The 15,040-nt window shown below is 55.7% G+C and overlaps 2 protein-coding genes across 2 annotated transcripts; both read right to left on the bottom strand.

The window, feature by feature from the left end:
* On the bottom strand, window positions 1-3,603 carry LOC149919364 (uncharacterized). The gene is made up of 8 exons (XM_090134388.1): window positions 3,272-3,603; window positions 2,865-2,956; window positions 2,671-2,772; window positions 2,304-2,428; window positions 1,988-2,150; window positions 1,789-1,895; window positions 1,457-1,570; window positions 1-1,300 (listed from the first exon to the last, which is right to left on the bottom strand). The coding sequence occupies exons 1-8, from the start codon at window positions 3,312-3,314 to the stop codon at window positions 331-333; spliced, it is 1,716 nt and encodes a 571-aa protein (XP_089990514.1). The 5' UTR covers window positions 3,315-3,603; the 3' UTR covers window positions 1-330.
* A 7,659-nt stretch (window positions 3,604-11,262) lies between these two features.
* On the bottom strand, window positions 11,263-14,790 carry LOC149919363 (E3 ubiquitin-protein ligase PHF7-like). The gene is made up of 9 exons (XM_090134395.1): window positions 14,459-14,790; window positions 14,052-14,143; window positions 13,858-13,959; window positions 13,491-13,615; window positions 13,175-13,337; window positions 12,976-13,082; window positions 12,644-12,757; window positions 12,369-12,487; window positions 11,263-12,206 (listed from the first exon to the last, which is right to left on the bottom strand). Exons 1-9 carry the CDS (start codon window positions 14,499-14,501, stop codon window positions 11,518-11,520), a joined length of 1,554 nt encoding a protein of 517 aa, XP_089990521.1. The 5' UTR covers window positions 14,502-14,790; the 3' UTR covers window positions 11,263-11,517.
* Between the last annotated feature and the right edge of the window lie 250 nt (window positions 14,791-15,040).

Below are 15,040 nucleotides of genomic sequence, written 5' to 3'. Positions count from 1 at the left end.
AGGTCTGGGATAACACGTTCATGGAGGAGAGAACCGTGCAGTCAAGGTCCCTAGTTGTGCCCAGCTCAGCAAAAGCAGGGAAGGATGAAGCTGACAAATGTGTTTGGGGGGGGGGGGGGAACTCTGATCTTTATTGTGTTGGACTTTTGGGACCAGAGCAAGCAGGGGAGATGGGAGGGGGGTATGACCCTGCAGATAGCAGGGGGGTTGAAACTAGATGATCGTTGTAGTCTTTTCAACCCATTCTACGACGGGCGCACGGCTGCTCCTACGCAGACTTGGGGGCTGTCTGTGGGGACTTTGCCTCTGACGTTGTTCCTGGGAGCAGCTTCATTCCCGGCACCGCCTCCGCTGTTGGGCCCGGCTCCTGCTGCCTCTTTGGGGTGAGCTGCGGGAATTGGAAGCCCGACGTCTCTGCGGAGGACGGCTTTGGGTGCGGGAGCGCCCTCGCTGCCTGGACGGTCCCCTGCGTCCGGGCACTCTGGAAGCCCTCGGGGATCTCGAAGTGGCAGACCTTGTCGACCTGCGGGTGCCGCTCTGCTCCCCTGGGGCTGGCATGTGCCGGCTGCCACGGCGTCTTCTTGGCCGGCTCTGGGAACTCGGGGCCCGATCTTGCAGCGGGGAGCGGCTTCGTGTGCGATTTCTTCCTCGCTGCCTGGGACGTCTTCTGCGTGCAGCTGCCGGAGGCGCCCCGGAGGACCCTGACGCCCTCTGCCTGGATGTGTGGGAGTCGCTCTCAGCACTTGCTGCTGCTGTTCGTCTGCTCCCACGGCGTCCTCGCAGCTGCTCAGAGGTAGCCCGATCCTCTGATGCTCGTGGGCCGTTTGTCTCCTGCTCAGTCTCGGGCACACTGGGCAGGTCGCTGGGCTCGGGCAGCTGGGAACTCTGTGATGTCCCCAATGCTGCCTGGCTGGCGGGCATGGAGCTCAAGCTCTCAGGCTCCGGGGAGCCGCTGGATGGCTCCAAAGCCCTCTGGCTGGCGGTGCTGGGACCGGCGAGCTCGCTGTTGGTGCTGGAGGCTGTAAGGAGAGGCAGGGAGGTCCTGAGTCTGAAGCTGCAGCACCACAGTGGGATCTGCCATCCTGCTTGGGGCAGACAGACTGTGGCAAAGCTGCCTTGAGCACTTGCTGCCAGGCCTTGCCTGGCCCCAGCACGGTGCCACGCGGCTGATTGCTTCTTACCGGTACCCAGGCCAGCACAGCTGTCGCACTCCCACGTGGCTCTTCTGTTATTCAAGTGGGAGCACCGTCGGTGGGTGCCCTCAGCAGCGCAGGAGCTGCACAGGAGCAGCTGCCAGGGCCTGGGGAAGCAAAGCGGTTGTGGCCGTGAGGACCAAGTGAGCCAAGCCATGGAGTGCCCGGCACAGCACATCCCTGGTGCTCAGCCCTTGCTCCGCCAGCCTGTGGTGAGGCTGAGATCCCCCCCAGAGCCGCAGAGAGCTGCTGCGGTAACTCACCCCCTTCCCTCTGCCTGCTCTCTGCCTCCATGGTAAAGGCATTCGCTGGCATCGCAGCGGCTGTGCCTCTGGAAAAGCGATTCATATGCATCATTGTCATCCCATGCCGGTCTTCTACAAGAGAAGGGAGGGGAAGTGATGAGCCCCCAGTGTCCCCAGCATCAGATCCAAGGTTATCCAAACCTATCCACCCCAACTGTACTTCCAGATTCTCTATGAAGCTGGGGCACGTGTTCATGAGATAGCCAAGGACCAGGCCTGCCAAGGCAGTCCCTGGGCAGCCTCAGCACGACAGCCTTCATGTCAGCCAAAGTGGGCAGGAGGACACCGACCTGTATGGGATTTGGATCCCCAGAATGGCCATTCCTGCAAAGAACAGTGTGTTGTTTCGACAACCGGCGCAGTTGAAGCACAAAGCACCTGCAGTTGAGGCCTGTTGCTGCAGGAGAAGCACAAGCAGGGTGAGCGTGAGCAGTGCCTGGTGCTGCTGAGCACCAAGCGTGCCTATCAGGGTGAGGGGAGGGCTCCTACCTGGATGCAGCGCCTGTGGAACCAGGCATCTTGGCACGCTGGGCACACCAGGGTGTGATAGGACAAGCTGTTCCCCACAGGCTCAAGGCAGATGAGGCAGTTGGTGCCTTCTGCCGGAGCTTCGTCCTCGTCCTGGTGAGGGCGGTGCTCCCAACAGAAGGTCCTAGGGGAAGATGGAAGGTGTGGTCATGGTGAGAAGTGCTTTGAGGAGGGCAGAGGAGCAGGAAGGAGCCTCCGGCCCTGTCTCTGGCTCTGGAAGGCTGCTGGGAGGCGTAACTGTGGGTTCCTCTGCGGCTTGGCTGCTGACAGCCCTTACCAGTGGTCCCCAAAAAAGTGGACGACACATTCCCCGTCCATGGTGCAGGGCAGATGGAAGCTTCGCTCACAGCCCCTCTGTATGCATGTGATGGTAGCTCCCCTCTCGCCACAAACAAAGCATTGCTGGAAAGAGCAGAACAACCCCGTCAGCCACAGACTCAGGGCCTCTGTGGCTGGCCCCACGCCTCTGGGCACAGCCAGCTGGGTCACATTCTACGAAGATGCCTAGCAGACAGGGCTCATCTCCTGTGGCAGCACTTTGTCATGGAGGTGGTTGGAAGGGCTGCCATTGCTTTCCTTGGTCTAGACTAAGCTGGTGTGAGCCCCTCCTGGCACAAATCTGCCTGCTCCGTGCAGGTCCTCACCTGCATGGTGGCCCGTTTGACTGCACGTCTGATGGCAGCAACAGGGAGGCCCACAGATCCCGACTGACTTGGTGTTGCTTCAGAAACGATGTTGGCAAAACCCTGTAGAAGAGAAATGAGCAGGATCTCATTAGGACAGAAAGGAAAGGAACATCCCCGGTGGGAATCTGGAAGGAGCCCATGGGGGAACTCACCAAGCAGAACTCATGGATGTGAATCCCACTTTCAGAAAGCATGTGCCCGCAGATGTCTGGGTCGACATCTGCCCGGCCACACAGCACACACACTGCAGAGGAGAGAGCAAATGTGAGCAGCGGTGAGCAGCTGGCGGGGCCAGGTGTCCCTGAGGGCCGTCCCCAGGGTCCTGCTCTGGGCCTGCCGTGCTGGCTGGAGGCGGTGGAGGGGAAGGGGCCACGGCAGGCCCAAGGCAGCCACATCCCAAGCTGGGCCCCCTTGCCAAGGAGCAGAGGGGCCCTGCCCCATGCCTGTCTGGGAGCTCCTGCCTGCCCCTTCCTCCCCTCTCAGCTCTCAGCCACAGGCAGAGCCCCAGCACCCCTCTGCCCAGCGTCGGGAGCTGGGCTCAGGAATGCTGTGCTCTCACCTGGCTCCTCCGTGCAGGAGGCCTTCCGCTTCCTATTGGACATGATTGTGCGTTGATAGCGAGCACTGCGAGAGTCCCTCCTCTCTCTGCGCCTCACCAGACCGCACTGACGCTCCGCCTGAGCCCGGCAGCCTTTGCTCTGCTCCAAGCTTCACGCGTCACAATGGCCGCTCTGTGACACCCACTGTGACATCACGGTCACCGCCTCACAGAGCGTATGGGCGTGGGCCCTCAATCGAGAGAGCAGTGGGTCTGGCAGGCTGTGCACAGTCAGGGCAGGAATTATGGCCTCCCTCAACCTGCTGGCCACGCTCCTCTGGCCAGCGGCAGGAGTGGAGCTGTCCCTTTGTCAAGGCTGCAGCCCTGGAGCTACACTAGCATTTCTAGTCTGAATCTAGTCTAGGTTTCTCAAGAGTTCAGTTTGCATTTTCATGTCAACAGCATATTTGGTGTCCAGTGTGTGCTGTGAGTGACTATGTACACGGTTTGGTAGGTATAGGACAAGGTGAAGTGGTTTTAATCTGGAAGAGAAGAGCAGATTAATTCTTAGAGGAAATAGTTTACTCAGAGGTTTGTTACTGGAAATGCACTGAAACACGCTGCCCAGGGAGGCAGTGGAATCACCATCCCTGGAGGCGTGCAGGAAACATGGAGATTTGGCACTGAGGGACATGTTTTAGTGGGCTTGGTATGGATGGCCCGTCTGGATGCCTTCCTGTGCAACCTGCTGAGCCTACCTTGGCAGGGGCGTTGGACACGGTGATCCCCAGTGGTCCGTTCCAACCCCTACAATTCTGCAGTTCTGTACTACAGCCTCTGAAGTGGCAGTGTGTGGTTGTATGAACTTACAGTGATCATCTTTTACCCTTCATGCATCATCCTTCTTTATTCTATCTGCTACTACAACATAGCTCTCCATTTGTTCATTGCATTTCCTCAGCTCTGATTTGTCACCAAAGTTTCAGCACAATCAACATTTTGTTATCATGATATATGCTTGGAAATAATACCCTTCCCACTGGAAAATTTGTCTTTTTGCTTTATCTTTCTTTGTCTGAGTAGTGGGGTGGCCTCCTAGGAAAGATCTTCACTGGCCTGGTTGAAAAAGTAGTCACATAGAAAAAGAAATCAGAGCTTTAAAATGCCGCCTGCAAAGTAAGACTGCAAAGTATTTCTGGTAATCATGGGAAGCAAGAGCGGGGCTGTAGAATGGGGTGGGTTTGAACAGTTCTTTATAGTGGCTGCTGGGCTGCCCCTGTTCCTGCGCACATTTTGTCTTCCATCTCTAAAAACTGAAATGCTGACCCCCTTCGTCGTCCCCCCCCCCAAAAAAAAAAAAATAAAAAGAAGGAAAAAAGCTCAGCAAAAGACTTGATTCCCTTGGGATACAGCTTCTGTGGGCAGCTGCCATGCATTTCCAATGGCTTTGCATCCATGCGCTGCAGGCATTGCGAATCAGAGCCTGGTTTGCAAACGATGCTTTACCTAGCTGAGCACTGGGGGTCCTTTAGACACCTCAGAAGATCCTTGTGTTCACTCAAGATGCTAAATTCAGGGGATAAGGAGGCAAAATTTGAGAGAGCTTAGAAAGAGCTTTGACATCAGTCAGCTTTTCAGAGAGCTTACTCTGGTCAAGAGCAGTATACCTGATGCGCTGGAGTCACAGCCTCCCCTGCAGAACTGAATGAGCTCTGAACTTGTGCACCTTCATGATTGCTCAGAGAAGCTGTAAATGCCCCATCCCTGGAGGCATTCAAGGCCGCGCTGGATGGCACCCTATTCTAATCTTATATTGTGGCAACCTTGCCCATAGCAAGTGGTTGGAACTAGTTCAACTTCTTTAAGGTTGCCTCCAACCCAAGCTTTTCTGTGATTCTGTGGCAACCACCTCTGCTGTAGTACCGTTGCCATGAGCTGAGCATCGTATCTTCAGTGTTTGTCCCACGTGCACAGCTCCTCCAGTCTACTTCTTGTTGTGGGCAGCAGGAAAAATATTAATGATGTGCATCATAGCTTAGCTAAGACAAAGTGAAAGTCTTCCACACTTGCAGATACATATGTGATTCAGTACGAAGATTCCAGTTACTTGGAATACGAGAAGGAAAACCCCCAGATGTACTGTTTGTGAACTGTGGACTGCCCAGGCACATTCATGAAGCATGGACTGCCCAAGCGCATTCCTTCCACCATGGCTTGAGCTTTCGTGACTGCAGATAAGCTCAGCTTCCTTTGGTGCCTTTTCACTGCAGTGCCCTTTTGGCCATTTTTATTTCTCCGAAGACAAAACCTGCCTGCTCCCTCTTCCTCAAAATTTTGTCATTCCTTTTTGTTCCTTTATTAAAAGTATTATTTTATTTTTCATTTAACCTGCGTGTTGAATACTTCTACTAGGCAACCTTAGGGAAATTCTGTTAAAGGTGAGGAATTCCAGGAGTTTGAGAAGAAATGAAATAAGCCCCTGAAGTTCACTCAGCAGTGATGAGTCGAGCCAGAGATGAAATACAGGCTGGCATCGTGCCTTGTGGAACGATGAGCATTTGTCTTTGGGTTTGTCCATCTCAGATGAAACATTCATCCACAGGCATCAAAGCTTCAACCATTCTGCAGTCACAGGGGAGGGAAACTGGCCTACCCGTGCCACCGTTCCCTTCAAGTCTACATCTAAACTGAGTTGGAAAAACTGTGTTGGGTGAGGTGAAATCCAACCTGGCAGAGGATCTGTGACCACCTCAAAAGATGTAACTGTTAATAGAGAGCACTGGCAAAGCATATTGAGCTCTGCTTTTTGCCCTGCAATGCCGTTTGCCTTGTAAATGGTAGGTAGAGGGAGAGGTTTAAGGGGATTGGAAGAAGACCAGTGAGTATAGCTGTGGCAACTAGCAGGCATCTTGTTTGTTTTTACAACATTTCCGTATTTCTTTCTTTATAAACATTTTTCTAAGCTTGTTCCTGTGGACATGACCATCTCTTCCACGTGGATCCCAATTCCCTGAACCCAGAGGAGTCCCTAAACTAAGAAATGCTGCTGTGAATCTGAACTTGTCCAAGTCCATTCAAGTTTGGCACCAGAAGTAGGCCTGATTCCCGGCCCTGTGGGTCACAAGGGCTGCTCCCTGCCACCCCCTGTGGCATCATGGTCACCACCTCATGGGGGATGTGGGTGCAGGCCTTCATCTCCCAAGCAAGAGGGTAACAGCTCCACAGCTTCTCTGAGCAACCTATTCCAGTGCACCACTGCCCTCCGATTCAAGAATTTCTTCCCAACGTCCAGTCTCCATTTATCTTTTGTCTTTGTTCAATATTATGCATCACCTCCAAGCACAGCTAGTTCCCTCAGGTTTCCCTCGACACAGAATCGTGGAATCACAGAAATGCAAAGGTTCGAAAAGACCTACAAGATCCTCCAGTCCAACCATCCACCTATCACCAATAATTCTCACTAAACCATATCCCTCAGCACAACGTCCAAACATTCCTTGAACATTTCCAGAGTCAGTGACTCCACCACCTCGCTGGGCAGCCCACTCCAGTGCCTGACCACTCTTTCGGAAAAGTAGTATTTCCTAACGTCCAGCCTGAATTTCTGCTGGCACAGTTTTAAGCCATTCCCTCTAGTCCTATGACTAGTTACACGAGAGAAGAGGCCAACCCCCAGCTCACTACAACCGCCCTTCAGGTAGTTATAGAGAGCAATAAGGTCTCCCCTGAACCTCTTCTTCTCCAGGCTGAACAATCCCAGCTCCTTTAGCTGTGCATCTCATAAGGCCTGTGCTTCAGACACCCCACCAGCTTGATTGCCCTTCTTTGAACACGCTCCAGGGCCTCAGGGTCATTCTTGCAGCGAGGGGCCCAAAACGGAGCACAGTACTCGAAGGGCGGCCTCACCAGAGCTGAATACAGGGGGACAATCACTTCCCTGTTCCTGCTGGCAACACTGTTTCTGACGCAAGCCAGGATGCCATTGACCTTCTTGGCCACCTGGGCACACTGCTGGCTCATGTCATGTTCATGACACCTTTCTACTTGCCTGGGTAACGCACCAGATCTTCTTTGAAAGTTTACTTTTCCTCCGTGGCTGAGAAAGAATCACTTCCATGCCATGAAAACAGATATTCCATTTCCAATTGCTTTGTCAGTGTCCCCTTCCTTTCAAATGGATCCCAGATGCCTGGCTTTGCTGCCCGCTAAGTCTAGGCCAGGGCCCTCATTCTCCAGTTATCAGAGCAGCCAGGGGGCACAGTGCTCACTCGCGTGACGGCTGAAGTCTTTTCACATATCTCTCAGCACACCCATGGTCAGTAGTTAAATGGTTATTGTCGCCTCTGTGAGTTTTGCCTCTTCCTCCTCCTGTTGTTAGAATCCTAGAATTAGAGATCCTCGAGTCTTTAAGGTTGAATCATAGAATCATAGAATGGCCTGGGTTGAAAAGGACCACAGCGATCATTGAGTTTCAACCCCCTGCTGTGTGCAGGTTCGCCAACCACCAGACCAGGCTGCCCACAGCCACATCCAGCCTGGCCTTGAATACCGCCAGGAATGGGGCATCCACAACTTCCTTGGGCAACCTGTTCCAGTGTGTCACCACCCTCTGTGTGAAAAACGTCCCCCTAATATCTAACCTAAACCTTCCCTGTCTCAGTTTAAAACCATTCCCCCTTGTCCTATCACTCTCCACCCTTTTAAACAGTCGTACTCCCTCCTTCTTATATGCTCCCTTCAAGACCTCACAATGAGGTCTCCCCGGATCCTTGTCTTCTCCAAGCTAAACAAGCTCAGTTCCCTCAACCTTTCCTCACAGGAGAGGTGCTCCAGCCCTCTGGTCATCTTAGTGGCCCTCCTCTGGACCTGCTCCAATAGCTCCACATCCTTCCTGTACTGGGGGCTCCAGGCCTGGACACAAGATGCCAGATGGGGCCTCACAAGAGCTGAGTAGAGGGGGATGATCACCTCCCTCTACCTGCTGGCTACCCCTTTTTTAATGCAGCCCAGAACACAGTTGGCCTTCCGGGCTGCAAGCGCACACTGCTGGCTCCTGTGCAGCTCCTTGTTTTCCAGGACCAGTCTTTGTCTGCAGGGCTGCTCTCCAGGAGATCTTCCCCTAGTTTGTATAAGTACCTGGGATTGCCTTGACCCAAGTGCAGCACCCTGCACTTAGCCTTATTGAACCTCATTAGGTTTTCATGGGCACGCTTACCCAGCTTGTCCAGGTCCCTCTGGATGGCTTCCCTTTCTTCCCATGTATCAACTGCACCGCGCAGCTTGGTGTCATCCACAAACTTGCTGAGGGTGCACTCGATGCCATCATCTGTCATTGATGAAGATGTTAAAGAGCACCGGTCCCTAGTCCGACCCCTGAGGGACATCGCTTGAGACCAGCCTGACGCAGAACCGTAGATCACAACTCTTTGGCTGCGTCCAGCCAGCCGATTCCTAATCCACGAACAGTCCATCCTTCAGATCCACACCTCTCCAGTATTGAGAGAAGGATGTGGTGAGGCACCATGTCAAAGGCCTTGCAGCCTCCACCGCCCTTCCCCATCTACCAAACCCATCACTCCATCATAGAAGGCCACCAGATTGGTCAGGCACGATCTGCCCTTGGTGAAGCCATGCTGGCCGTCTCGTATCACCTCTTTATCTCATATGTGCCTTAACATAGCTCCTAGGAAGATCTGCTCCATCATCTTCCCAGGCACAGAGGTGAGACTCACCGGCCTGTGGTTTCCCGGGTCTTCCTTTCTCCCTTTCCTAAACATGGGAGTGACGTTTCCCTTCCTCCAGTCACCGGGGACTTCACCAGACAGCCATGATTTTTGAAATATGATGGAGAGCGGCTCGGGGAATGAGATCAATGACATCTGTTTCAGAGACCTAGGATGGATATCATTTGGCCCCTTGGACTTACATACATTCAGTTTCATGAGGAGGACTTGGACTTGGTCCACCGCTACAGTGGGACAGAAACCACTCCCCACACCTTCACTTAGAGGCTCATGGTCCTGCCAGACATGGGAAGCCTGACCACCCATGAAAACTGAGGCAAAGCACTTACTGAATATCTCAGCTTTTTCTGTGTCTGAGGAAGCCAGCTCCCTGTTACCTTTCATCAGAGGGGGAACACTCTCCTTGGCATGTGTCTTATTGCCTATGTACCTTCTTGTAATCTTTCACATCCCTCTCCAAGTTCAGCTCCATCTGGGCTTTGGCTTTCCTAATCCTATCTCTACACACATGGACAACAGTCCTGTATTCCTCCCAGGATACACAACCCTTCTTCCATTTTCTGTACATCTCCTTCTTTTCTCTCAGAAGACCTCTAAGATCACCTAGTCCAACTTTGCACCTCTCACCGATATTGCTCACTAAACCATGCAACTAAGTTTGACATTACTATTGCGTTCAGTTCTGGAACCCCCAACACAAAAAGGACATTGTTGGAGCAGGGCCAGGGGAGGGCCATGAAGATGATCAGAAGGCTGGAGCACCTCCCCGATGGCGACAGGATGAGGGAGCTTTGGGCTGTTCAGGCTGGAGAAGAGAAGGTTCCAAGGAGACCTTACAGCGGCCCATCAGTTCTCGACTGGGGACTACAGAAAAGCTGGGGAGGGACATTTTATAAGGGCATGTTGCGACGGGACAAGGGGAAACGGCTTTAGGCTGGAAGAGGGTAGATTTGGGCTAGATACTAGGAAGTAATGCTTTACTGTGAGAGTGGTGAGCCACTGGAACAGGTTGCCCAGCGAGGTTGTGCATGCCCCCTCCCTGGAAGCATTGAAAGCCAGGCTGCATGGAGCTGTGAACAGCCTGGTCTGGTGGGAGGCGTCCGTGCCTATAGCAGAGGTTGGAACTAGATGATCTGAAAGGTCCCTTCCAGCCCAAACCATTCTACGACTGTACTTCCCTGGCATTGCTTAGCCTCTCCAGCTCCCCCGAGAGCTCTGCCACCAGGCTGAGCACACCATCCATCCACCTGCTCTCACCTCATGCAGGTGGTATCTCTGCCGCCCTGCGATGGCAGCAGCAGGCTCAGGCACTCCCTGCGGCCCGAGACCCGAGCAGCTGTATTTCTGGGGAGGCACTCAGATTTGGTAGCTGCGTTCTTTTTGGCAAGGGCTTTGTTCCTGGTGGAGGCCATGGCTAGGTTAGTCGTCAAGGAGGAAGCCGATAGGTGAGGTGGTCTCCCGAGTGGAGAGGGAGGCTCTGCCTTCCCTGCTCACCCTCCCTGCGCCAACGGCCGTGCCACAGTCTGTTTGCTGGCTCTGTTCAGCCACCTTCCTGGTTGCTCACGCTCCCCGAGAGCAGCCTTTGTACGTTCAGCATTTGACCACGTCACTCCTGGCTCCGCTCAACCAGCAGCCAGTGTAAGGGCTGGAGCAACCACAGGGCCCGTCACAACGGCAGGGCCTGTCACCAGGGTTGAAACAACTGCGGGCTCCGTCATGAGACTTGGAGCAACTGCCGCCTCCGTTGGAGGGTTGGAGCAGTTGCAGGGCCTGTTGAGTTGTCATCAGCTGCAAAGATCACTTCTTACAAGTCCCTCAGCATGTGTGGGTGCAGCCAGCCTGGAGGAGGCATCTGGGCAGGCAAGGCCACAACTCAGCCCAGAGAGCTGCCCTGCCCTGCGCTGACCGCACACGCTCGATGCGCCGCAGGACCTCGAGGCTTGCAGCATTCGCAGACCAGGACCAGCCCTCAGACCTGACAGCACCGCCCACATGCAGGAGGAAAGCCCAAGCTCTGATGCAGCCCTGGACCTGACATGCACCATGAACGCGGTTGCATCCCAAGCCCAGAAACAAGCCCAGAACCGGGCTGCTCCTGCCAGTGCAGCCTGGGTTCTCGAGGAACCCAGTGGTCCATGTGCCCCGCTGGGGATGTGGCCCGAACCCAGCTCAGCCTGGACTGGGCCAGGCGAAGTGAGGTCTGGGATAACACGTTCATGGAGGAGAGAACCGTGCAGTCAAGGTCCCTAGTTGTGCCCAGCTCAGCAAAAGCAGGGAAGGATGAAGCTGACAAATGTGTTTGGGGGGGGGGGAACTCTGATCTTTATTGTGTTGGACTTTTGGGACCAGAGCAAGCAGGGGAGATGGGAGGGGGGTATGACCCTGCAGATAGCAGGGGGGTTGAAACTAGATGATCGTTGTAGTCTTTTCAACCCATTCTACGACGGGCGCACGGCTGCTCCTACGCAGACTTGGGGGCTGTCTGTGGGGACTTTGCCTCTGACGTTGTTCCTGGGAGCAGCTTCATTCCCGGCACCGCCTCCGCTGTTGGGCCCGGCTCCTGCTGCCTCTTTGGGGTGAGCTGCGGGAATTGGAAGCCCGACGTCTCTGCGGAGGACGGCTTTGGGTGCGGGAGCGCCCTCGCTGCCTGGACGGTCCCCTGCGTCCGGGCACTCTGGAAGCCCTCGGGGATCTCGAAGTGGCAGACCTTGTCGACCTGCGGGTGCCACTCTGCTCCCCTGGGGCTGGCATGTGCCGGCTGCCACGGCGTCTTCTTGGCCGGCTCTGGGAACTCGGGGCCCGATCTTGCAGCGGGGAGCGGCTTCGTGTGCGATTTCTTCCTCGCTGCCTGGGACGTCTTCTGCGTGCAGCTGCCGGAGGCGCCCCGGAGGACCCTGACGCCCTCTGCCTGGATGTGTGGGAGTCGCTCTCAGCACTTGCTGCTGCTGATCGTCTGCTCCCACGGCGTCCTCGCAGCTGCTCAGAGGTAGCCCGATCCTCTGATGCTCGTGGGCCGTTTGTCTCCTGCTCAGTCTCGGGCACACTGGGCAGGTCGCTGGGCTCGGGCAGCTGGGAACTCTGTGATGTCCCCAAGGCTGCCTGGCTGGCGGGCATGGAGCTCAAGCTCTCAGGCTCCGTGGAGCCGCTGGATGGCTCCAAAGCCCTCTGGCTGGCGGTGCTGGGACCGGCGAGCTCGCTGTTGGTGCTGGAGGCTGTAAGGAGAGGCAGGGAGGTCCTGAGTCTGAAGCTGCAGCACCACAGTGGGATCTGCCATCCCGCTTGGGGCAGACAGACTGTGGCAAAGCTGCCTTGAGCACTTGCTGCCAGGCCTTGCCTGGCCCCAGCACGGTGCAACGCGGCTGATTGCTTCTTACCAGTACCCAGGCCAGCACAGCTGTCGCACTCCCACGTGGCTCTTCTGTTATTCAAGTGGGAGCACCGTCGGTGGGTGCCCTCAGCAGCGCAGGAGCTGCACAGGAGCAGCTGCCAGGGCCTGGGGAAGCAAAGCGGTTGTGGCCGTGAGGACCAAGTGAGCCAAGCCATGGAGTGCCCGGCACAGCACATCCCTGGTGCTCAGCCCTTGCTTAGCCAGCCTGTGGTGAGGCTGAGATCCCCCCCAGAGCCGCAGAGAGCTGCTGCGGTAACTCACCCCCTTCCCTCTGCCTGCTCTCTGCCTCCATGGTAAAGGCATTCGCTGGCATCGCAGCGGCTGTGCCTCTGGAAAAGCGATTCATATGCATCATTGTCATCCCATGCCGGTCTTCTACAAGAGAAGGGAGGGGAAGTGATGAGCCCCCAGTGTCCCCAGCATCAGATCCAAGGTTATCCAAACCTATCCACCCCAACTGTACTTCCAGATTCTCTATGAAGCTGGGGCACGTGTTCACGAGACAGCCAAGGACCAGGCCTGCCAAGGCAGTCCCTGGGCAGGCTCAGCACGACAGCCTTCATGTCAGCCAAAGTGGGCAGGAGGACACCGACCTGTATGGGATTTGGATCCCCAGAATGGCCATTCCTGCAAAGAACAGTGTGTTGTTTCGACAACCGGCGCAGTTGAAGCACAAAGCACCTGCAGTTGAGGCCTGTTGCTGCAGGAGAAGCACAAGCAGGGTGAGCGTGAGCAGTGCCTGGTGCTGCTGAGCACCAAGCGTGCCTATCAGGGTGAGGGGAGGGCTCCTACCTGGATGCAGCGCCTGTGGAACCAGGCATCTTGGCACGCTGGGCACACCAGGGTGTGATAGGACAAGCTGTTCCCCACAGGCTCAAGGCAGATGAGGCAGTTGGTGCCTTCTGCCGGAGCTTCGTCCTCGTCCTGGTGAGGGCGGTGCTCCCAACAGAAGGTCCTAGGGGAAGATGGAAGGTGTGGTCATGGTGAGAAGTGCTTTGAGGAGGGCAGAGGAGCAGGAAGGAGCCTCCGGCCCTGTCTCTGGCTCTGGAAGGCTGCTGGGAGGCGTAACTGTGGGTTCCTCTGCGGCTTGGCTGCTGACAGCCCTTACCAGTGGTCCCCAAAAAAGTGGACGACACATTCCCCGTCCATGGTGCAGGGCAGATGGAAGCTTCGCTCACAGCCCCTCTGTATGCATGTGATGGTAGCTCCCCTCTCGCCACAAACAAAGCATTGCTGGAAAGAGCAGAACAACCCCGTCAGCCACAGACTCAGGGCCTCTGTGGCTGGCCCCACGCCTCTGGGCACAGCCAGCTGGGTCACATTCTACGAAGATGCCTAGCAGACAGGGCTCATCTCCTGTGGCAGCACTTTGTCATGGAGGTGGTTGGAAGGGCTGCCATTGCTTTCCTTGGTCTAGACTAAGCTGGTGTGAGCCCCTCCTGGCACAAATCTGCCTGCTCCGTGCAGGTCCTCACCTGCATGGTGGCCCGTTTGACTGCACGTCTGATGGCAGCAACAGGGAGGCCCACAGATCCCGACTGACTTGGTGTTGCTTCAGAAACGATGTTGGCAAAACCCTGTAGAAGAGAAAAGAGCAGGATCTCATTAGGACAGAAAGGAAAGGAACATCCCCGGTGGGAATCTGGAAGGAGCCCATGGGGGAACTCACCAAGCAGAACTCATGGACGTGAATCCCACTTTCAGAAAGCATGTGCCCGCAGATGTCTGGGTCGACATCTGCCCGGCCACACAGCACACACACTGCAGAGGAGAGAGCAAATGTGAGCAGCGGTGAGCAGCTGGCGGGGCCAGGTGTCCCTGAGGGCCGTCCCCAGGGTCCTGCTCTGGGCCTGCCGTGCTGGCTGGAGGCGGTGGAGGGGAAGGGGCCACGGCAGGCCCAAGGCAGCCACATCCCAAGCTGGGCCCCCTTGCCAAGGAGCAGAGGGGCCCTGCCCCATGCCTGTCTGGGAGCTCCTGCCTGCCCCTTCCTCCCCTCTCAGCTCTCAGCCGCAGGCAGAGCCCCAGCACCCCTCTGCCCAGCGTCGGGAGCTGGGCTCAGGAATGCTGTGCTCTCACCTGGCTCCTCCGTGCAGGAGGCCTTCCGCTTCCTATTGGACATGATTGTGCGTTGATAGCGAGCACTGCGAGAGTCCCTCCTCTCTCTGCGCCTCACCAGACCGCACTGACGCTCCGCCTGAGCCCGGCAGCCTTTGCTCTGCTCCAAGCTTCACGCGTCACAATGGCCGCTCTGTGACACCCACTGTGACATCACGGTCACCGCCTCACAGAGCGTATGGGCGTGGGCCCTCAATCGAGAGAGCAGTGGGTCTGGCAGGCTGTGCACAGTCAGGGCAGGAATTATGGCCTCCCTCAACCTGCTGGCCACGCTCCTCTGGCCAGCGGCAGGAGTGGAGCTGTCCCTTTGTCAAGGCTGCAGCCCTGGAGCTACACTAGCATTTCTAGTCTGAATCTAGTCTAGGTTTCTCAAGAGTTCAGTTTGCATTTTCATGTCAACAGCATATTTGGTGTCCAGTGTGTGCTGTGAGTGACTATGTACACGGTTTGGTAGGTATAGGACAAGGTGAAGTGGTTTTAATCTGGAAGAGAAGAGCAGATTAATTCTTAGAGGAAATAGTTTACTCAGAGGTTTGTTACTGG

Source organism: Phasianus colchicus, chromosome 1, assembly GCF_987193195.1.
Source record: "Phasianus colchicus chromosome 1, bPhaCol1.hap1.1, whole genome shotgun sequence".
Lineage (NCBI taxonomy): Eukaryota > Metazoa > Chordata > Aves > Galliformes > Phasianidae > Phasianus > Phasianus colchicus.
The sequence above is the reverse complement of the archived record's forward strand: the minus strand, read 5'-3'. Positions and strand labels throughout refer to the sequence as shown.

Coding starts and splice junctions, on each gene's coding strand:
- LOC149919364 (XM_090134388.1), bottom strand. CDS start 3,314: ATGTCCAATAGGAAGCGGAAGGCCTCCTGCACGGAGGAGCCAG. Junction 2,151..2,303: donor CACTTTTTTGGGGACCACTG/GTAAGGGCTGTC, acceptor ATCTTCCCCTAG/GACCTTCTGTTGGGAGCACC. Junction 1,301..1,456: donor GAGCAGGCAGAGGGAAGGGG/GTGAGTTACCGC, acceptor TTGCTTCCCCAG/GCCCTGGCAGCTGCTCCTGT.
- LOC149919363 (XM_090134395.1), bottom strand. CDS start 14,501: ATGTCCAATAGGAAGCGGAAGGCCTCCTGCACGGAGGAGCCAG. Junction 13,616..13,857: donor TCAAACGGGCCACCATGCAG/GTGAGGACCTGC, acceptor TGCTCTTTCCAG/CAATGCTTTGTTTGTGGCGA. Junction 12,207..12,368: donor CTGTGCTGGCCTGGGTACTG/GTAAGAAGCAAT, acceptor CTCTCCTTACAG/CCTCCAGCACCAACAGCGAG.